General features: G+C 42.0%; 1 protein-coding gene across 8 annotated transcripts in view; it reads left to right on the forward strand.

The window, feature by feature from the left end:
- LOC124253200 (sodium/hydrogen exchanger 1-like) overlaps positions 1-24,397 on the forward strand; it is a 67,634-nt gene that overhangs the window by 32,936 nt on the left and 10,301 nt on the right. For all 8 annotated transcript variants that reach the window (XM_046686922.1, XM_046686923.1, XM_046686924.1 and 5 more), the window contains 12 exons: positions 2,054-2,125; positions 5,505-5,586; positions 5,789-5,816; positions 7,211-7,326; positions 8,098-8,173; positions 8,798-8,880; positions 9,966-10,077; positions 10,842-11,019; positions 12,832-12,956; positions 20,169-20,251; positions 20,968-21,102; positions 22,579-22,668. In XM_046686922.1, coding sequence (XP_046542878.1) covers positions 2,054-2,125; positions 5,505-5,586; positions 5,789-5,816; positions 7,211-7,326; positions 8,098-8,173; positions 8,798-8,880; positions 9,966-10,077; positions 10,842-11,019; positions 12,832-12,956; positions 20,169-20,251; positions 20,968-21,102; positions 22,579-22,668 — 1,180 coding nt within the window. The remainder of the gene's footprint in view (positions 1-2,053; positions 2,126-5,504; positions 5,587-5,788; positions 5,817-7,210; positions 7,327-8,097; positions 8,174-8,797; positions 8,881-9,965; positions 10,078-10,841; positions 11,020-12,831; positions 12,957-20,168; positions 20,252-20,967; positions 21,103-22,578; positions 22,669-24,397) is intronic.

Consider the following 24,397-nt stretch of genomic DNA (forward strand, 5'->3'; position numbering starts at 1 on the left):
GGAGATAGGTGGCATAGATTCAATTGGAACATAAACCTAACCCCCTCTCGCGAATACAGTGTCAGTGTCGATGTTTTCAGTACTCGTGATCACTCGGGGTCAGTCGGCACATTCCGTTTTTCATATATAATTTTGATTCTGATAGATAAACCCATTTAAATTGAAAGGAGCCCCTGGGAGATCGGAGATTAGAATCTGAGAAATCTAGAGCTTTAGCATTGCAGGGAGGGTAGGGTGTATCTATCTATCTATCTATCTATCTATCTATCTATCTATCTATCTATCTATCTATCTATCTATCTATCTATCTATCTATCTATCTATCTATCTATCTATCTATCTGTCTGTCTATGTATCTATCTGTCTGTCAATGTGTGTATCAATCTATCTATATATCTATCTATCTGACTTGAGAAGGCTCGTTGGAGCAAAACACGCTGGATCCATTCTCTGATATAATAATCCTCCATTAACTTTGCTCACAGTGGTGTATAGTTACAGTATATAGCGATTACAGGTACAATGCAGATACTGTGCATTAAAATTGCATTAAGGATACACTTGATGAATTCACATAACCTTCAGAGTGTGGAAAGCTTTGGAGAAGTCATTAACTTTATAAGGCCTATCTGAAGACAGGTTTTTCCGTACGTAACAGAAATGAGGTATATCCTTTGATGTGATGGCGAAGTAAAAGAAAACAATTTGATCAGTTACATCAGGCAGATTGTCACGTGATCAAGACGGTTTTAGCAGTTTATTGTCCGAGTGTACAGGAAGTGAAATGCACCATACGTTTGAATACTTACACCAAAACATCTCTCCATGAAGAAATACCCCACTCAGACACATTATACAGACATGTTGTTAACTGTATATAACAGCATTAATATATCGTAAGTGCAATGTTCTAACAACATTCGAAGTTTAATGATTGCTAAAATGTCAGTCTAACCAATCGCCAATCATTTTTTATTAATGATACTGATGAGTCCATTGGCCTATAGTATATGATCTGATGGGTTACAAATTCATTAAATTTTTACATCTGTAACAAATGTTATATTTAGGATTACACTTTCTTAGTAAAGTACAGATTCTAGTACCTTTGGTGGGTTGAGTCCCATCCGGGATTGGAACCAACACCCTCAGAGTCAGGCACCAACACACAAAGTCGGCAGCCTAACCCGCTCAGCCAACGCCGCTTCCACTGGCTGAGCGGGTTAGATGGCGCTCGGCATTAATGGGTACAACAAGGACTGGTCGGCTCGGAGTCAGTATAATGTGTCTGAGTGGGGTATTCATGCTTCACTGCGGCATGGTATCTCAATGGGCTAGCACTATAAAACCAGCTTAAGTCTGGGCTAGTACAAGCAGCCGCACATACACATACACACGCATGCACGTCGTCATATGAGCGAAATATTCTCAAGCACGACGTTAAACCCAATTTCACCTCACCTCACCTGAGCGGGTTAGGTGCCTGACTCTGAGGGTGTGGATTCAAATCCCGGGTGAGAATAAACCCACCAAAGGTACTAGAATCGCTTCTTTAAGAAAGTGTAATCCCAAATATAACATATGTTACATTTGACCACTTGCTAAATGGCCTTGTGTATTCATTGTTACATTTCCTATATTCCTAGCATGGAATATGTACATATATTTCTAGTAGCATTGTTACAGTCACTTCATTAATGTATCTGTTACCATTTGGATTTTCAAATATCATTATAGATAGGATACAGAAGTAGATAGTGGTGTTGGCCTCCAGTTAATCCATTAACACAATACAGGGTCTATGTGCCTCTAAAGTGCCTGTCGGTTTCAGGGGCAAGGGCTTGTGAGTTTCAACGAAATCGTGCAATGGCTGCTCAATAGCCCCTTGTGATCGTCTTGTATACGTTTCCCCACTATTGAGCCTGGCGGTTACAAGTGCATACAACTGCGATTCGATACCAGAACGTGTTTTAAAGATTGCATGCATAAATATGACATATTTGTCCACTGACGTTTGGATTAATATCATTTATTTCATGCCAATTTCTTTCAGATATTCCGGAGCTGCTGCCTACATGCCAGAGTTCTTCTCCCCCCATGATTTTTTTCAGTATCTTCTTCCTCCGTAAGTACCTTCTTCCTCCGTGAGTACCTTCCTCCATGAGTACCTTCTTCCTCCGCGAGTATCTTCCTCCGTAAGTACCTTCTTCGTCCGTGAGTACCTTCCTCCGTGAGTATCTTCATCTTCCGTGAATATCTTGTTCATCCATTAGCATCTTCTTCCTCCGTGAGTATCGTCTTTCCCGTAAGCGCCTTCTTCCTCCGTGAGTACCTTCCTCCATGAGTACCTTCTTCCTCCGCGAGTATCTTCCTCCGTAAGTACCTTCTTCCTCCGTGAGTACCTTCCTCCATGAGTTCTTCCTCCGCGAGTATCTTCCTCCGTGAGTACCTTCTTCCTCCGTAAGTACCTTCTTCCTCCGTGAGTACCTTCCTCCGTAAGTACCTTCATCTTCCGTGAGTATCTTGTTCATCCATTAGCATCTTCTTCCTCCGTGAGTATCGTCTTTCCCGTAAGCGCCTTCTTCCTCCGTGAGTACCTTCCTCCGCGAGTAATTCTTTCTCCGTCGGTACTGCGTTATACTGTCACCCTGGAGGTAGGCGATAGGTTTGTACTTGTAAGACTAGGTGATCAATAAAATAACCTGGATTTAACTGGTAAATTGTGATAACAGGTGTGGTATGCGACTTTACGGGATTTCTTTAGTAGTGCAGTACCTCCGGTAAGGCTTGCTTCATTACAACCGAGGACAGCACATACATATCGAGAATACATTTCACTTTAGACAAACGCGTCCCGAAATAACGCATGTTGATGGGATAGCCTAGTGGTTAATGCGTTCTCTCAGCACGCCGAAGACCCGGGTCCGATTCTCGAAAATGGTACAATATGTGAAGCTCATTTTCGGTGTCCTCCGCCGTTATATTGCTGGAATATTGCTAAAAGCGGAGCAAAACCTGTGTCACAGTCACAGTCACAGTCACAGACACTTACTACCATTGCTCACAAGTCACACAACTTCACATAGTCCCTTCTAGTAAAGTCATATTTGTTTGGCGGTCGCGCAATTTGGAACCAGAACTGGTTCTTGAATTTTCGCTTGACACCGGAAATCTGGTACCGGAAGTAAGCTGGGCATATCGCAAGTTGGCGCGCGCAAAGGGAGCCGGGGACCAGCTTAGTACCGAAAGTAGCGAGACTTATATTACATGCCCTATACACAACATTACGGCACACTTAAGCACAACAGATCTGAATAAGCACCTTACAGCTCAAAACTGATCTCAAAAGTTCCTCACAGTTCACTACTGGTCACTCGTCGCTATATGGCTGAAATAATGCCGTGGCGACGATAAATTGTTACTCACTCACTCACTGGTGCTCACGCTACTGTATACTGCCAAGTAACACTGCAGATTACAGCTGAATACGTACAATGTTGTATAGTACAGCACAATACAGCTCAGTACAAACCAATACAGACAGACAGAAGTATTTAATTAAAGTGAGGTGAGGTGAAATTGGGTTTATCGTCGTGCTCCAGAATACCTCGCTCATATGACGACGTGCACGCGTGTTCATGTGTATGTGCGACTGCTTGTACTAGCCCAGACTGAAGCTGGTTTTATAGTGCTAGCCCACTGAGATACCATGCCGCAGTGAAGCATGAATGCCCCCCTCAGACACATTATACAGACTCCGAGCCGACCAGTCCTTGTTGTACCCATTAATGCCGAGCGCCAGGCAGGGACCAACAAGTACCATATTTGAACGTCTTTTGGTATGACGCGGTCGGGGATCGAACCCGCGACCTTCCGCTCTCCGGGCGGACGCTCTAACCACTACACCACGGAGGCGGTTTTTATTAAAGTGTCACATAACAGTTACAAAAGGTATAATCAAGGCATTTAAAACATTTTATTATCCATATGGTGAAACATAACCAGTGTCATATATATCATATGTGCACATATCACTTTTGCCTAGCAACCATTGTTTCTCTATTTCGTCGTCTGTGACGTCACTAAAACAATTGAACGTGACGTCAATGAACAGGGCAGTAACACTTGCTTACCGTATTTTACTGCACAAATGTTCATGAATAAAATAGATAATAAAGAAATTACTACACTCGCAAGTGTGCCACACGACTTATACGAAACTGTGTATTGCCCTCGCTCTCTCGTATGGCACACTTGCTCGTGTAATAATCTCTATTTATAAAAACTGTCATCCAGCTATAACTAGCTAATGAGACAGTGTTGGGTTCAGTTGTGTTACATTTTGTCATTGAAGATCAGGAATTTTCACAAAACTTCTATGTCCTGCCCTCATTACCAAAGCCAGTCCTACTAGGTGAAAACTTCCTCAATGACAATGATGCAGTCATAGATTATAGCTGCCATTCCCTCATAATAGGCAACAGCACCTCAGATAGGCAGTATATCAATTTCATTGTCAATCCAGATCAAGAAATTCACTGAACATTAAAACGTATGAAAATATCAAAAAGCATATTGCACAATAGGATATTAAATCGTTTTAATATCACGAAAGTTTCAATGGTCATTTAATACACCTTCAGGACAAAAGGGGTCCGCCTATGTTATATAAGAGCATTACTTAATATAATACGATAAATTGTGCTGAAAAGAAGTTTGGAAAGTATATAAAAGTATATCTAAGACCAATACGGTCGACCACACCAAACAACCCAAACATCTCACCACGTAAAATTATCGCACATACACTAAGACCAATACGGTCGACCACACCAAACAACCCAAACATCTCACCACGTAAAGTATCGCACATACACTAAGACCAATACGGTCGACCACACCAAACAACCCAAACATCTCACCACGTAAAGTATCGCACATACACTAAGACCAATACGGTCGACCACACCAAACAACCCAAACCTCTCACCACGTAAAGTATCGCACATACACTGAGACCAATACGGTCGACCACCCAAACAACCCAAACATCTCACCACGTAAAGTATTAAACAACCCAAACATCTCACCACGTAAAGTATCGCACATACACTAAGACCAATACGGTCAACCACACCAAACAACCCAAACATCTCACCACGTAAAGTATCGCACATACACTAAGACCAATACGGTCGACCACACCAAACAATCCAAACATCTCACCACGTAAAGTATCGCACATACACTAAGACCAATACGGTCGACCACACCAAACAACCCAAACATCTCACCACGTAAAGTATCGCACACTGCAGCTCACTAAAACACACGACAGAGAATACTACATAATAGTATGATAATACAACACACTACAGACAAATACAGCCTACCACAGACTCAATACTCAATCCAGTTGAGCACAGCACACAACAGACCAGTAAGAAAACTTACACATTGTACTGTTAAGGATCGTCAGTATTTTCAATAATTATGTATTTCAGGATCATCCTAGAATCATCCTTCAGCCTCCACGACAGGACGTTTGCTGACAACATCGGATCTGTCCTCCTGTTTGCCGTCATTGTGAGTTCTTCTTCAGGAAAATCTGATCAAATGACATAAAACTATGATGGTTGCTGAGCTTGACTCGAACTGTTATTGTTGATCACAAAAAATGACAAAGGGTTTTATGGAATCCAGCGAGGGTTATGTTACGGTACTGGTCACTGATAACAAGACACAGATATTATTCTGACGTGAGACTCACTCACCACTTTTGTTTCAGGGAACCATATGCGCCTTCTTTACGCTTGGTGAGTAATTGTATAAACGTGCCAGACAACGCATCTTCTTTACGCTTGGTGAGTAATTGTATAAACGTGCCAGACAACGCATCTTCTTTACGCTTGGTGAGTAATTGTATAAACGTGCCAGACAACGCATCTTCTTTACGCTTGGTGAGTAATTGTATAAACGTGCCAGACAACGCATCTTCTTTACGCTTGGTGAGTAATTGTATAAACGTGCCAGACAACGCATCTTCTTTACGCTTGGTGAGTAATTGTATAAACGTGCCAGACAACGCATCTTCTTTACGCTTGGTGAGTAATTGTATAAACGTGCCAGACAACGCATCTTCTTTACGCTTGGTGAGTAATTGTATAAACGTGCCAGACAACGCATCTTCTTTACGCTTGGTGAGTAATTGTATAAACGTGCCAGACAAAGCATCTTCTTTACGCTTGGTGAGTAATTGTATAAAACGTGCCAGACAACGCATCTTCTTTACGCTTGGTGAAATTGTATAAACGTAAAATAAAACGTGCCGCGCAACGCATCTTCTTTGAGTAATTGTATAAAACGTGCCGCGCAACGCTTCTTTACGCTTGGTGAGTAATTGTATAAAACGTGCCGCACAACGCATCTTCTTTACGCTTGGTGAGTAATTGTATAAAACGTGCCGCACAACGCATCTTCTTTACGCTTGGTGAGTAATTGTATAAAACGTGCCGCACAACGCATCTTCTTTCCATAATATTTGGGTTGATTTTACTTTTAATGCTTGTTTAGACAATTGTAATTTCCGTTACCATGGCGATACATCAGACTGAGATGCAACATTACCATACAACATATTTGTAATGTAGGATTCCGTGAACATCCTGGTTAGAACTAGTCTTTAGCAACTCATGCTTGTCGTAAGAAAGGCGACTAACGGATCGGGTGGTCAGGCTTGCTGACTTGGTTGATACATGTCACCATACACCAGTAGGGTATATCGATGATCGTGATGTCAGTCACTGGATTGTCTGGTCCAGACGCGGTTATTTACAGACCGCCGCCATATAGCTGAAATATTGTTTAAAACATATAGCCTCACTAGTGAGATCATTTGGAGTCGTATTCTGAACAAGGACTTTACTGGTACCGCAAATGGTATATTTAAAATCTTACCGAAAAAAGGGGCGTAGTTTTTCATCCCGCCACTGGATAATTATATAAGCCCTGTTACCTGCATATCGTCAGGGTCTCTGAATTGTAGGACCGGCAGTGCAGCCCAGTGATGAAGGCGTTCCCATGTAATGCCGAAGACCTGGGTTTGATTCCCGGCATGAACACATATTTATGGTATCCCAAAAGCTGATTTGTTAAAACGGCCAAAACAATATTCACTCACTCTGAATCGCACCCCTGTTTATGCCTGTAGGTCTCACTCTGTACGGCCTAGCGATCAGCGGGGCAATGGGGGTTTTCCCCTTCGAGTTCACACTCATCCAGATCCTCATCTTTGCCGCACTCATCGTAGCTGTCGACCCTGTGGCGGTAGGTCGTAGTTGCTGTTACTTGATATATCTCACCTTCTCACATGCGATTGCGTGCTTTCAGAAAACTCATCTCAATTAAACATGGCGTCAGCGGTAGCCATATTGAAAATGCCAGAGTTCGATTTTATATCATCTCCAAACTTACGTATTTTGTTTTTGACTAATGATTTTTCAACAAAGTGTTCTTTTATATTTGTGTATGATCAAACAAAAAATTTCACCACGACATATAATGTGCTTTACTGACATATACTGGTTCACAACATGTTTGGAGCGGTGTGGTAGCCCAGTGGTTAAAGCGTTCGAACGTCAAGCCGAAGACTCGCTTCGATTCTTCATATGGGTTCGACCCGTGAAGATCCGGGGTAGAATAGGTCTTCAGCAACCCATGCTTGCCACGAAAGGCGACTATGCTTGTCGTAAGAGGCGACTAACAGGATCGGGTGGTCAGGCTCGCTGACGTGGTTGACACATGTCATCGGTTCCCAATTGCGCAGATCGATGCTCATGCTGTTGATCACTGGATTGTCTGGTCCAGACTCGATTATTTACAGACCGCTGCCATATAGCTGGAATATTGCTGAGTGTGGCGTAAAACTAAACTCACTCACTCACTCACTCACTCACTCACTCACTCACCATATGGGTTCAGCGTATAAAGCCCTTTTCCGGCGACATTGCTGGAATATTAATAAATTTGCGGTAAAAACCATACTCGCTTAAATTCATTTAAAGTGTTAAAACAGACATGAAACTGTTTGTGTTTCAGGTTCTAGCTGTGTTCCAGGAAATAGGCGTCAACAATGTTTTGTACTTCATGGTTTTCGGAGAATCTCTGCTCAACGGTAAGTCCACGTCAAGGTTCTGTTCTACCCCTTGTTTTATCTATTGTCTGTAGGCAGATTTAATATTTTCACGAATGAGTGAATACAAATGATAAATATACAACTTAAAAAAGTGACCACCGGAAACTTGTTTTCACGAACCTTCTGGTGATGCATATTACTCGCTTAAAATGTTACTTACTGTAACTCCCTTTAAATATATTTTAAAGATGTACCATGTATCAACCTAAGGGATCATTCATAATTTATGGCTGAGGGATGGGGGTGGGGTGTTTGATGATGATTGTGTTAAGCATGGACAATGTGAATGACCCCCCCCCCTAAAAAATTCATGTCATGTACAAGATCAATTACCTCCCCCCATAAGTTTTTATGCACAGTTATTTATACTGATACGTACCGAATTTCTGACCCCTCTTATTGACTGTGTACTACATTGATATCCCCCCCCCCTAACCATCACACACCTCCCCAGAACAAATTGGTGACAACCCCTCCCTTAAAATCATCATCACCCTGGGTCTAGCCATAAATTATGATTGGTCCCCAAACTTACAGGATTCATATATAGTGGAATGGTTGAGTGGAAAGGAAATAGTAATGTGTAATTTCTGTTGTGTGTAGATGGCGTGACTGTGGTCCTGTATCAGGTCATGCAGACATACAACGAACTAGCTTTATCAGGTCAAGGTGTGGACGGTGAACAGGTAAGACTACAGCTGAATCAGGTCATGCAGACATACAACGAACTCTCTTCATCAGGTCAAGGTGTGGACGGTGAACAGGTAAGACTACAGCTGAATCAGGTCATGCAGACATACAACGAACTCACTTCATCAGGTCAAGGTGTGGACGGTGAACAGGTAAGACTACAGCTGAATCAGGTCATGCAGACATACAACGAACTCACTTTATCAGGTCAAGGTGTGGACGGTGAACAGGTAAGACTACAGCTGTATCAGGTCATGCAGACATACAACGAACTCACTTTATCAGGTCAAGGTGTGGACGGTGAACAGGTAAGACTACAGCTGTATCAGGTCATGCAGACATACAACGAACTCACTTCATCATCAGGTCAAGCTGTGTGGACGGTGAACAGGTAAGACTACAGCTGTATCAGGTCATGCAGACATACAACGACCTCACTTCATCAGGTCAAGGTGTGGACAGTGAACAGGTAAGACTACAGCTGAATCAGGTCATGCAGACATACAACGAACTCACTTTATCAGGTCAATGTGTGGACGGTAAACAGGTAAGACTACAGCTGAATCAGGACATGCAGACATACAACGAACTCACTTCATCAGGTCAAGGTGTGGACGGAGAACAGGTAAGACTACAGTTGAATCAGGTCATGCAGACATACAACGAACTCACTTTATCAGGTCAATGTGTGGACGGTAAACAGGTAAGACTACAGCTGAATCAGGACATGCAGACATACAACGAACTCACTTCATCAGGTCAAGGTGTGGACGGAGAACAGGTAAGACTACAGTTGAATCAGGGCATGCAGACATACAACGAACTCACTTCATCAGGTCAAGGTGTGGACGGTAAACAGGTAAGACTACAGCTGAATCAGGTCATGAAGAAAGGGTTTTTATGGATGATTTTGTGTTGTGATTGCACTGTTTATTCACCAATGGTGTAATGTACTAAGTTAATATGGTATACATACTAACAGACAAATACACTTCTTGCCATCACAATTTGTTCTGAATGTAAGAACGAATAAATGTTTAATGGACAAATACATAACATGACATTTACGTTCTCCCCACAGATTGGACTCGGTATCCTGAAGTTCTTTGTGGTGTGTTTCGGTGGACTAGCGCTTGGTGTTCTCGCAGGGATCGTGACTGCACTCTTGACGAAATACACCAGACACGTTAAAAGTAAGCAACAACAACACGATTAATATCTAAGGCAACTTTATACGAATCAGTCTGTGCGCTACTCAAGTAGGTGTCAGAGCACGGCACTTGCGATCGTCTCAGCGATGTGTACCTGTAAAGATCCGGGTTAGAAATACTTCAGCAACCCACGCTTGTAAGGGGCAAGTAACAAGTTCAGGTGGTCATGCTCGCTGACTTGGTTGACACATGTCATCGTATCCCAATTGCGTAGATCGGTGCTCGTGCTGTTCATCACTGGATTGTCTGTTCCAGACTTGATCATTTAGAGACCGCCGCTATATAGCTGGAATATTGCCGAGTATCGCGTTAACAAATATACATAACCATTGCTGATGTTGAAATGGGCTGGTGAAAAGTAGTTTTGGTTCTACTAATTGCTTTCTTAAACAAAGTTTGTTTCTCCGAATCCCACTTGAAATGGTATTGGTCACATTTGCGATATTATAAACATTTGTATCTATCTTTCATTTTGACAATCCGATTTGACTGAATCGGATTGGGAATGTTATAATCCATTACATTTGAGTTGAGTTTTACGCCGCACACTGAGAGCCTTATACGTTCTCACATGTCTTTTATCCTTGACAGACTTCCTGGTTCGAGTTCCTTACCTTCTCAGCCTCATGTCTCGGGTGTTTAACAGCAGCACCCGGTGTCCCATGGTATTATATGCTCACTCACTCACTCACACTCACCCACCACCACCACTCACTCACTCACTCACTCACTTGATGCTGTTTCAGTCGCCCAGCCTCTTATCGTGTACACAATGGCGTACCTCGGCTTCCTCCTGGCGGAGCTGTTTGAGTTCTCCGGCATCATTAGCATCATCGGCTGCGGCCTCGTCCAGGTCCAGTACTCCTTCCACAACATCAGCGACAAGTCCAGGACCACCGTCAAATACTTCACCAAGGTCATCAGGTTGGGAACTTTAAGGACATAAAGTCTGCAGCATTCGGGCAACCGGATTCGGGGAGATAAATATGGATAAAATGAATTCACGATAAACACTGCAGGACATCGTGCACTCTCTGTCTGAGGCCCACTGCTCGTCCCCAATCGTGATATTGCTGGAATACTGCCAAACGCGGCATAAAACTGTACTAACTCAGTGACTGTCTGTATGACAGTGCAGAGAAAACATGTCGCTATGCAGAGTTGCGTCCCTTGAGCACGCCAGGAACCTGAGATAAAGTTAAGGTGTTAGTGATACACCTGCGAGTGAAATATCTTTCACGCCTTTAGTAGTATCCCAGCAAAGTCATGGCCCGGGACACCAGAAATGGCCTTCACACACAGTACCCATGTGGAGAATCGAACTCGGGTCTTCGGCGTGATGAGTGAGTGAGTGAGTGAGTGAGTGAGTTTTGTTTTACGCCGCTTTTAGCAATATTCCAGCAATATCACGGCGGGGGACACCAGAAATGAGCTTCACACAATGTACCCATGTGGGGATTCGAACCCGGGTCTTTGGCGTTACGAGCGAACGCTTTAACCACTAGGCTACCCCATCGCCCTCGGCGTGATGAGCGAACGTTTTAACTAGGCAACTCACCGCTCGTTGAAACTGGGAACAATTAAGATCTGGGGTAACCATCTGTAACGGCAACACCATTTCACCAATGCGACAAGGTGCATAATACATCCTGTGTAGAATCCGGGTTAGAATTGGTCTTCAGCAAACCATGCTTGTCGTAAGAGATAACTAACGGGATCGGGTGGTCAGACTCGCTGACTTGGTTGACAAATGTTATCGTATCCCAGTTGTGTAGATCGATGATCATGATGTTGATCACTGGATTGTCTGGTCCAGATTCGATTATTTACAGACCGCCGTCATATAGCTGGAATATTTGCTGAGTGCAGCGTTAACCAACAAACCAACCGTGCAACCAAGCATATTAAATCCTCTAATGAAACGCTCCAGAAAAATAGAGCTCACCGTATTGCATAACCGGATATACCCCATGTTAAAAACAGTAAGCATGTAAGTGCATGCAGCCATTATTCAAATCGGTCAAGTACAACGTCAAACGAAAAAAGACGCCTGTGCGTGCAAATGTCCTTAAACATAACAGGATGTACTTTTGACAAATATAGATGGCTCTCACGGTTAAGAGCACATTTATTTTACCTTTGACTTGCAACATCCGCGATGGTCGTCTTATATGATACAAACCACAAAAGAAACTTTTTAAACGGACTCGGAGGCGGATATAGGATTTCAATAGTTCCTAGAGTAAATATATCAACGAGGTTAGCTTCATGCCAGGCGGCGGCGGTGGGGTAGCCTAGTGGTTAAAGCGTTGGCTCGTCACGCCGAAGACCCGGGTTCGAATCCCCACAGGGGTACAATTTGTGAAGCCCATTTCTGGTGTCCCCCGCCGTGATGTTACTGGAATATTGCTAAAAGCGGCGTAAAACCAAATTCGGTCAGTCAGTCAGTCATGCCAGGCGAGTTAACGACAGAGTAACACTGTCTGACTGAAAGTCAGAAATCTGTGATTGTGGGTTCGAATCCCGATTCACCCCGATTATGTTTCCAGGTTTGTCTGCACCAGAATCATGCTTGGGTTTAAGTAAAATAAACATCTGAGTTCAGTATCACTTCAGGCTTCCTCCAAGATTGAACTGACCCGGCTTTTCAAAAGCGGAATACTGTCCAAACCGGCGTCAACCGCAACTCACTTACTCACTCTTGTATCCTCTTAAAGCGTTCTTTTTCTTCATCAGCACCACCAATGAAATCATCATCTTCCTCTTCCTCGGCTTGGCGATGATCCGGAAGAAGAATCACATGTGGCACACTGGCTTCGTGCTGTGGACCGTCTTCTTCTGCCTTCTGTATAGGTTCTTCAGTGAGTATAAACCGACAGTAACCACCCTAGTTGTTGAGTCCTGATCCATCCTGCTTTTCTTATTACCCACCTAGATGTTGTGTCCTGATCCATCCTGCCTTCCTTATTACCCACCTAGATGTTTTGTCCTGATCCTTTCTGCCTTTCTTAACCCACCTAGATGTTGTGTCCTGATCCATTCTGCCTTTCTTATTACCCACCTTGACGTTTAGTCCTCATCCATTCTGCCTTTCTTATTACCCACCTAGACGTTCTGTCCTGATCCATTCTGCCTTTCATATTACCAACCTACACGTTTTGTCCTGATCTATCCTGCCTTTCTTATTACCCAGCTAGACGTTCAGTCCTGATCCATCCTGCCTTTCTCATTACCCACCTAGACGTTCTGTCCTGATCCATCCTGCCTTTCTTATTACCCACCTAGACGTTTTGTCCTGATCCATCCTGCCTTTCTTATTACCCACCTAGACGTTTTGTACTGATCCATTCTGCCTTTCTTATTACCAACCTAGACGTTTTGTCCTGATCCATTCTGCCTTTCTTATTACCCACCTAGACGTTTTGTCCTGATCCATTCTGCCTTTTTATTACCCACCTAGACGTTTTGTCCTGATCCATTCTGCCTTTCTTATTACCCACATAGACGTTTTGTCCTGATCCATCCTGCCTTTCTTATTACCCACCTAGACGTTGTGTCCTGATCCATCCTGCCTTTCTTATTACCCAGCTAGACGTTCAGTCCTTATCCATTCTGCCTTTCTTATTACCCACATAGACGTTTTGTCCTCATGCATCCTACCTTTCTTATTACCCACCTAGACGTTGTGTCCTGATCCATCCTGCCTTTCTTATTACCCACCTAGACGTTCTGTCCTGATCCATCCTGCCTTTCTTATTACCCACCTAGACGTTCTGTCCTGATCCATCCTGCCTTTCTTATTACCCACCTAGACGTTCTGTCCTGATCCATCCTGCCTTTCTTATTACCCACCTAGACGTTCTGTCCTGATCCATCCTGCCTTTCTTATTACCCACCTAGACGTTTTGTCCTGATCCATCCTGCCTTTCTTATTACCCACCTAGACGTTGTGTCCTGATCCATCCTGCCTTTCTTACTACCCACCTAGACATTTTGTCCTGATCCATTCTGCCTTTCTTATTACCCACCTAGACGTTTTCTCCTGATCCATCCTGCCTTTCTTATTACCAGCCTGGACGTTTTGTCCTGATCCATCCTGCCTTTCTTATTACCCACCTTGATGTTCGGTCCTGCTCCATCCTGCCTTTCTCATTACCCCCCTAGACGTTCTGTCCTGATCCATCCTGCCTTTCTTATTACCCACCTAGACGTTCTGTCCTGATCCATCCTGCCTTTGTTATTACCCACCTAGACGTTCTGTCTTGATCCATCCTGTCTTTCTTATTACCCGCCTAGACGTTTGTCAGGATCCATCCTGCCTTTCTTATTACCTACCTAGACGTTCTGTCTTGATCCATCCTGTCTTTCTTATTACCCACCTAGACGTTCTGTCTTGATCCATCCTGTCTTTCTTATTACCCACCTAGATGTTCTGTCTTGATCCATCCTGCCTTTCGTGTTACCCACCTAGACGTTCTGTCCTGTTCCATCCTGTCTTTCTTATCACCCACCTAGATGTTGTGTCCTGATCCGTCCTGTCTTTCTTATTACCCACCTAGACGTTCTGTCCTGATCCATCCTGCCTTTCTTATTACCCACCTAGATGTTGTGTCCTGATCCGTCCTGCCTTTCTTATTACCCACCTAGATGTTCTGTCCTGATCAATCCTGCCTTTCTTATTACCCACCTAGACGTTCTGTCTTGATCCATCCTGCCTTTCTTATTACCCACCTAGACGTTCTGTCCTGTTCCATCCTGTCTTTCTTATTACCCACCTAGATGTTGTGTCCTGATCCGTCCTGTCTTTCTTATTACCCACCTAGATGTTCTGTCCTGATCAATCCTGCCTTTCTTATTACCCACCTAGACGTTCTGTCTTGATCCATCCTGCCTTTCTTATTACCCACCTAGATGTTCTGTCTTGATCCATCCTGTCTTTCTTATTACCAACCTAGACGTTTTGTCATGATCCATCCTGCCTTTCTTATTACCCACCTAGATGTTCTGTCCTGATCCATCCTGCCTTTCTTATAACCCACCTAGATGTTCTGTCTTGATCCATCCTGCCTTTCTTATTACCCACCTAGACGTTCAGTTCTGATCCATCCTGCCTTTCTTATTACCCACCTAGATGTTCTGTCCTGATCCATCCTGCCTTTCTTATTACCCACCTAGACGTTCTGTCCTGTTCATCCTGATCCATCCTGCGTTTCCATATTACCCCACCTAGACGTTCAGTTCTGATCCATCCTGCGTTTCTTATTACCCACCTAGATGTTCTGTCTTGATCCATCCTGAGTTTCATTACCCACCTAGACGTTCAGTTCCTGATCAATCCTGCCTTTCTTATTACCCACCTAGACGTTCAGTTCTGATCCATCCTGCCTTTCATATTACCCACCTAGACGTTCAGTTCTGATCCATCCTGCGTTTCATATTACGCACCTAGATATTGCAAAACGCGACATAAGACAATAGTGAATCGCTCATTGGTTCGTCCAGTTACAGATCAAACCAATCTCATTTGTAAATGGAATTGAAATTTAATACTCCTATTTGCAGCTGCTCTTTTGTCGAATGTTATTTGCTATTTGTGAGCTCGTCACGATAAGTGGTGAATATTTGGAGCATTATTGGCCTTCGTACCTAATGATAGCGTCAAAACCCGTTGGTGTGATTACGATAATGCAAAACTTTTCTGCCGCTATTATTTGTGGCAAGGCAATTCATTCATTCTTCTTTTATTTCGGTTTGTAGGCCATCGGCCCATGTACAATACGTGCAAAAGAATACATTTTCGTAGAATAGGAGTAACTGTACAACGTGAGTGAGTGAGTTTGGTTTTACGCCGCTTTTAGCAATATTCCAGCAATATCACGGCGGGGGACACAAGAAATGAGCTTCACACATTGTACCCATGTAGGGAATCGAACCCGGGTCTTCGGCGTGACGAGCCAACGCTTTAACCATCAGGTTACCCCACCGCCCCCTCGTAGAATAGGAGTAACTGTACAACGTAATTCATGTAAATGGCTAATTTTGTAACATTTTTCTATGAGCAAGAGCTTTTTTGATGCAGTTAGAACAATTAACAAGGGTATATCTCCAATTACTAGTTAATATATTATGGTAATTAGCGACTAAATGTAACTGACTATTTACAGGAACATACATATCTCTAATAGCATTGTAAGCATTACACTCAAACATAAAATGTATAACATTTTCATTCACCTCTTCCACACATGCTACATTCACACCTCTTATATTACACAGTAAAGGGAGGAATTTAATCTAAGAAGGCAAATATTTCTTCTAACAGTTACAAATGTACTTGGGTGAAGAAATTTACATAATATTCAACATTCAAAAGTGACTTAATTTCTTTAAAGTACATCGAATTGATTTATATGACCAAAATAAGCTGTTTATCACAATCAATTAGTCTGTTCTTAAAACTATATATAAACTGAGAAATATCACCAACATCCTGACTGTACCAAACAAAACAAAACCCATAGGAACTTAACAAATATTTAACAGAAGTAGCCTACGTTACTATAACAGCTAAATCTAATTTTCTCATAAGTAAATAAGATTGTTTTGGATAACGATCCTCAGACATCCTCAATAATTTACACCAATAACTAATACATCTGACATAATAATCAACATACATATTTAATCTACCGCAGTCAGCTAAAACTCCATTACTAGAAACCTGCTGACCTACACCAAGAACATACTTGCAAAAAGATAGTGCGGAAGATTCCAAGCGATTTCCTCCTCGAACCCCCTGATTTCAGATCCATATAATAACACAGGTTTAACCTTACTATCAAACAACTTGAACATTAACTTTACCGGTATACTTGGATATTTTATAAACAAAGACTTCAGAGCAAAGATGGCCTTACTAGCTGTACTAACATGGGTATGAGTACACTTTGTCCAAGACAATCTAACAGAAAATAGAACACCAAGATAACTGTAATATGTTGACGTATTATACATATTAACCTCTAAATCCGAAGAGGTACAATACGTATGTAATATATCAATCTTCCTCTGCAAACCTATAACAGTGTCATCAAATAGATTAAGATCATCTGCATGCAACAATAACAATAAATCCATGTAATCTGAACCAACAAATATACCCCCTGAGACCTGAATTTTGTAACATACCTTGAAATTCCGTTATAAACATCACAAAGAGAAATGAATTAGAACACAACCTTGCCGAACAGCACTCTCTGATTCAAAGTATTCACGAATGACTGAGACGAACAGAAACCAAAATCTTAGAATACATATTTCGTAAAACTAAAAGTAATCTACCTCGAATACCTTGTTTTAAAAGCGAATACCACAATACTGTTGTATTGACTGAATCGAAGGCCTTTCGAAAATCAACAAATAAACAATAAAAACGACCACCACCTTTCGAAAGATATTTCTGAACAAGACACTGAACAAGTAAAAATATTATCTGTCCTACTATAACCCTTACGAAATCCAGCTTGAACCTCTGGAATCTTATCATAACAGTCTGCGAAAAATGAAGGCGATTATTTATGACAACACAAAATAATTTACCCAAAACATCCATGAGCGAAATACCACCAAATTATCAACTGTATTTACATTACCCTTCTTATGAGGGGCACTATAATACCTTTTACCCATTCCTGTGGATATACACCGGAGCTGAGAACATGATTATAAATCAACACCAAATAAGGCAATAACAAATGGGATACAACAAATAATCATTTCAGTCTCAATGCCATCTGGCCCAGCAGCTTTCCCACACTTCAAGTCTTTTACTGCTGCTTCAGTCCCCCTCTGGAGAGATATCACAGTTTAAAATACAGTCAACATCATTATCAATGTCAGTATCAATATCAATATCACAATCCAATCCATCAATAATGTCAAACAATGTTTTAGCATCATCAATCATCTCATCGTCGACAGCTATATCAGTTATATTACACACACTTGTAAAATGGGGCGGTGGGGTAGTGTAGTGGTTAAGGCGTTCGCTCGTCACGCTGAAGACCCGGGTTCGATTCCCCACATGGGTACAATGTGTGAAGCCCATTTCTTGTGTCCCCCGCCGTGATATTGCTGGATTATTGCTAAAAGCGGCGTACAACCATACTCACTCACTTGTAAAATAGACCGCCTATTGTGTCGGCGTGATGGTGTTAGACTGGCTTTGAGACCATGTCAGTGACTTGACTTTACTCCAGAAAGTCTTCTTGTCATTTTTAGAGCACAAATTCACAAGATATTTAACTTCACTATTTTCAAGTTCAGTTTTCTTTTTTCTTCATATATACCTATAGCTAGCTATTCCTCGCTCTACAGTATTCACGTAACTTGTCTCTATCTCCTGTTAGTCTGAATTCGTTTAGATTTTACATTTTCTTCTTGTTTAACTGTTCACATTCATCATCATACCACAAGTTGGGTTTTGGTTTATACGACGGGTTGTACCTTGACTGTAAGCCACTGCTCACTGCACATGTTTGTAAAGCTGTTGTCAGTTTGTCTACTGCCGAGTCTATGGTCGTGTTCAGGAGATCACAACACTGATGTAGACTGAAATCTTGTAAGAAGTGGCTTAGACATCCTACGAATGTCTGTTTACTTTCCTCCTTCCAATGAAATCGGGGAATGTTGTAACCCTCCCCGTCGTCAGCAGTATCACTGCTTGGAGTTACAGGACATGATATAGTCACACTCAGGGGGAAGTGATCCGACTGGTCTCTAGTGTGCACATTAAATCAACAATATTAGCAAACAAACTAGTTGAACATAATACATGTATATAATCTACGAAATTACAGCCATTCTCCTTAAAACGGGTAACTGATCCCCATTTATCTCACGGAAATCTCCCATTCAGCATATGCACACCCAAAGTGTACATATTAATGACATTCTTTAAATGAGGTGAGGTGAGGTGAGGTGAGGTGAGGTGAAATTGGGTTTAACGTCGTGCTTGAGAATATTTCGCTCATATGACGACGTGCATGCGTGTGTATGTGTATGTGCGGCTGCTTGTACTAGCCCAGACTAAAGCTGGTTTTATAGTGCTAGCCCACTGAGATACCATGCCGCAGTGAAGCATGAATACCCCACTCAGACACATTATACTGACTCCAAGCCGACCAGTCCTTGTTGTACCATTAATGCCGAGCGCCAGGCAGGGACCAACAAGTACCATATTTTAACGTCTTTTGGTATGACGCGGTCGGGGATCGAACCCGCGACCTTCCGCTCTCCGGGCGGACGCTGTAACCAATACACCACGGAGGCATTCTTTAAGTGGCTGTCGAGTGAGAAGCTGCTTCTTCCGATCCAACTTTTCACTGATGGACATATTGATAGTTAGCTCAATAGATAACTGTCCAATCTTACCAGTGTCCATGTTTAGGCGCATGTGTCCACAAATAAGTATACTAAGGGAGCATCCTTGAGAATTCTGGAGTTTTCTTAAATGAACAGTTTCTTGAGAAATATGACCAAACTGAATAGTGTATTGGCAACAGTTAAACGTATATTTGCTTCTTTAGTTATATACTCATGCCAATAATGGTTGTCACCCCCTCCCCACCCCAACCCACACACACCTCACACCCCTTACCCACAGCCCCTCTCCAATTAAAAAAACCATTATTTGGCAGTTGTAGTTTCGTGAAATCAAATATCATTAATATGTTCGTATTAGACGGGTAATGACTGGGTGTTGCCTTCTTGTATCCCCTTCTTGTATCCTTAAAGACATATGTTCATTAAGTCACTATACACACCGACTCATTTAAAAATAAAACAGTTTCCTGTTAAACTTAAAATCTATTCCATTCGAAATTTTGTTTAGCTCAAAACATTTCTTGGAAAGTAACGTTCGTGCTTAAAGTCAAAATGAAAAAAATTGTTCGGTGGACCAATTGTTCGTTGGACAAGCTTGAAGAAAATAGATTGTTGTAAAAAGACCCCCTCCAAATCAAATGGATGTGCCCAAAAATAGATAGAAAAGTCGCATTCGTGTATTTCTTCAGTCACCTTCGTCTTGTCCTTCCTGATCAACAAGCTGGACAACGACAGAACGAGGCGGATCTCTTATGATGAACAGTTCATGATTGTAAGTAGAAGCTACATTTCCTAAAGTTCACGATTTAAAGTAGAAGCTACGGAGCCCCCAGTTCGTGATTGTACGTAGAAGCTGCAGAACCTGCAATTGTCAAACAGTGGATTGTCTGGTCCAGATTCCCGTCTGTTTTTAAACCGCCCTCATATACAATAGTAGTTGGAACATTACTGAGTGCGGCGTTAAATAATATATCATCCAAAGAAAATTCCGAACTCAAAATCGCTTATCGTGAAAGGAGTTTCAGTTGAATCAAAGACTTTGTTGATATCTTGACCCCAAGGCGTGTCATGTTGCTCATGACTACCACCACTGGTTTATCTTGCAAAGCTCAATTATTTACCCGCCGATAAATAAATATGCACCATTGATGACATTTACGGAGTCATTAAATCCTATAATAATTCACAGCCGGAGTCGGGACGGTGGGGTAGCCTTGTGGTTAAAGCGTTCGCTCGTCACGCCAAAAACCCGGGTTCTATTCCCCACAAGGGTACAAACTGTGAAGCCCATTTCTGGTGTCCCCCGCCGTGATACTGCTGGAACATTGCTAAAAGCGGCGTAAAACTAAATTCACCCACTCGCAGTCAGAGCTGTACAACATCTAGATTTATAAAGTTCACAGTGTAGCAAGCATCATAACTAACACAGCTGTGAACCAGGTCTTTGTGGCAGATACCATGCTTTCATGAACTACAACTGTCGTCCAGGCGTATGGGGGTCTGCGGGGAGCCGTGTGCTTCTCCCTCGTCGCCCTGCTGGATGAGAAAGCCCTACCCCCGGGGATGAAGGACATGTTTGAAACTGCCACCCTCGTCGTGATCTTCTTCACAGTGTTCGTGCAGGTATTGACGTTATACTATTCTCACATTAGGGTCGGGGCCTTTGTCTTGTGGTTAAACATTTACTGACAATTTCAACAAACACTACTGTTTTGGTTTTTTTTTTGACTTTGCTGTGTTTCTGGGGATGCTATGCATTTACTTCCAAATCGGTTTTCTTCAACGCTTCGGGTGCTTGCTCCAGCCCGCTCCCACCCCCACCATCTTTATGCAAGAATAATATATATGAACTTGAACCCGTGACGATCCGGGTTAGAATTGATCTTCAGCAACCCATGCTTGTCGTAAGAGGCGACTTACGGGATCGGGTAATCAGGCTCGCCGACTCAATTTACACATATCATCTTATCCCAATTGCGCAGATCGATGCTCATGCTGTTGATCACTGGATTGTCTGGTCCAGACTCGATCATTTACCGACCGTCGCCATGTAGCTGGAATGCGGAGATACAAAAAAATATAACCAAGTAGTGACGTTTTTGGAGTCTATTCTAAAGGAACAATAAAAATACTCACTTTCAAATGGTATTTCGGGACTCGTCAGCGAATTTGGTTCGCGGATTCAACAACTAAACAATACTATTGGTGTCACAACAATCTCTACATTATTATATTTTTTCAGTAATTTAACTTCACGTTGCACCTTTTCATGACCCAGTGTTATATATGTACGTGACAATGACTGACATTCTGCCTGTATATTGTGAATATCTCAGATCTACATTCGAGATTGGTGTTTAGTAGTATTCGCGATACTGAGTAAAAGAGACACAGAGTAAAATTTGTACAGTCGAACTTCGCTTATCCAACACTTCATTTTTTTCACCTTTTTCACGTCAGAAACTTGTCAGTTACTCCCCTTAACCCCCCCAGACCGCCTCCGTGGTGTAGTGGTTAGAGCGTCCGCCCGGAGAGCGGAATGTCGCGGGTTCGATCCCCGGCCGCGTCATACCAAAAGACATTAAAATATGGTATTTGTTGGTCCCTGCCTGGCGCTCGGCATTAATGGGTACAACAAGGACTGGTCGGCTCGGAGTCAGTATAATGTTTTTGAGTGGGGTATTCATGCTTCACTGCGGCATGGTATCTCAGTGGGCTAGCACTATATAACCAGCTTAAGTCTGGGCTAGTACAAGAAGCCGCACATACACATACACACGCATGCACGTCGTCATATGAGCGAAATATTCTCAAGCACGACGATAAACCCAATTTCACCTCACCTCACCTTACCCCGAAAAACCCTCTGATATATAATGCGATAGATAATTATGGTATTTGTAAGTCACAATCTACATCGTATCCTTCAGCGAATTCACGTGAATTTGATAACAGAAAAAATATTGTACGATTAAAGTTCACTGGAGACAATGATTTAACATTTAAACTGTACCAAGTGCTCTGCAAGGTATTTCTAGGGGATTTGGGGTAAAGGGGGTCGGTCGGCGCCTCTTTCATTTCTCATGTTTTATTTCCAAGGGTATCTCCATCAAGCCGCTGGTCAAGCTACTCCGTGTCCAGTTGGCTCAAAAGAAGCAGCTCAGCATGTACCAGGACCTCAATGAACACGTGAGTGAGACTACATGTACTTATCTCACTTTACACATGAATGAGTGAGTGAGACACTACTACATGTACTTATCTCGCTTTACACATGAATGAGTGAGTGAGACACTACTACATGTTCTTATCTCACTTTACACATGAATGAGTGAGAAACTACTACATGTACATATCTCACTTTACACATGAATGAGTGAGACACTACTACATGTACATATCTCACTTAACACATGAATGAGTGAGTGAGACACTACTACATGTACATATCTCACTTTACACATGAATGAGTGAGTGAGACACTACTACATGTACATATCTCACTTAACACATGAATGAGTGAGTGAGACACTACTACATACATGTCACTTTACATATCTCACTTTACACTTGTACATGAATGAGTGAGTGAGACACTACTACATGTTCTTATCTCACTTTACACATGAATGAGTGAGACACTACTAAATGTACTTATCTCACTTTACACATCAATGAGTGAGTGAGACACTACTACATGTTCATATCTCACTACACATGAATGAGTGAGTGAGACACTACTACATGTACTTATCTCACTTTACACATGAATGAGTGAGACACTACAAAATGTACTTATCTCACTTTACACATGAATGAGTGAGTGAGACACTACTACATGTACATATCTCACTTTACACATGAATGAGTGAGTGAGACACTACTACATGTACATATCTCACTTTACACATCAATGAGTGAGTGAGACACTACTACATGTACTTATCTCACTTTACATGAATGATGAATGAGTGACTGAGACACTACTACACATCAATGTACTTATCTCACTTTACACATGAATGAGTGAGTGAGACACTACTACATGTACTTATCTCACTTTACACATGAATGAGTGAGACACTACTACATGTACTTATCTCACTTTACACATGAATGAGTGAGACACTACTAAATGTACTTATCTCACTTTACACATGAATGAGTGAGACACTACTAAATGTACTTATCTCACTTTACACATGAATGAGTGAGTGAGACACTACTACATGTACTTATCTCACTTTACACATGAATGAGTGAGACACTACTACATGTACTTATCTCACTTTACACATGAATGAGTGAGACACTACTAAATGTACTTATCTCACTTTACACATGAATGAGTGAGAGAGACACTACTACATGTACATATCTCACTTTACACATGAATGAGTGAGACATGTGTACTTATCTCACTTTACACATGAATGAGTGAGTGAGACACATGAATGAGTGGTACACTACTACTTATCTCACTTTACACATGAATGAGTGAGTGAGACACTACTACATGTTCTTATCTCACTTTACACATCAATGAATGAGTGAGACACTTCTAAATGTACTTATCTCACTTTACACATGAATGAGTGAGTGAGACACTACTACATGTACATATCTCACTTTACACATCAATGAGTGAGTGAGACACTACTACATGTTCTTATCTCACTTTACACATGAATGAGTGAGTGAGACACTACTACATGTACATATCTCACTTTACACATGAATGAGTGAGACACTACTACATGTACATATCTCACTTTACACATGAATGAGTGAGACACTACTAAATGTACTTATCTCACTTTACACATGAATGAGTGAGTGAGACACTACTACATGTACATATCTCACTTAACACATGAATGAGTGAGTGAGACACTACTAAATGTACTTATCTCACTTT

This window comes from Haliotis rubra, unplaced genomic scaffold (genome assembly GCF_003918875.1).
Source record: "Haliotis rubra isolate DU_JTF1 unplaced genomic scaffold, ASM391887v1 Scf535, whole genome shotgun sequence".
Taxonomy (NCBI): Eukaryota; Metazoa; Mollusca; class Gastropoda; order Lepetellida; family Haliotidae; genus Haliotis; species Haliotis rubra.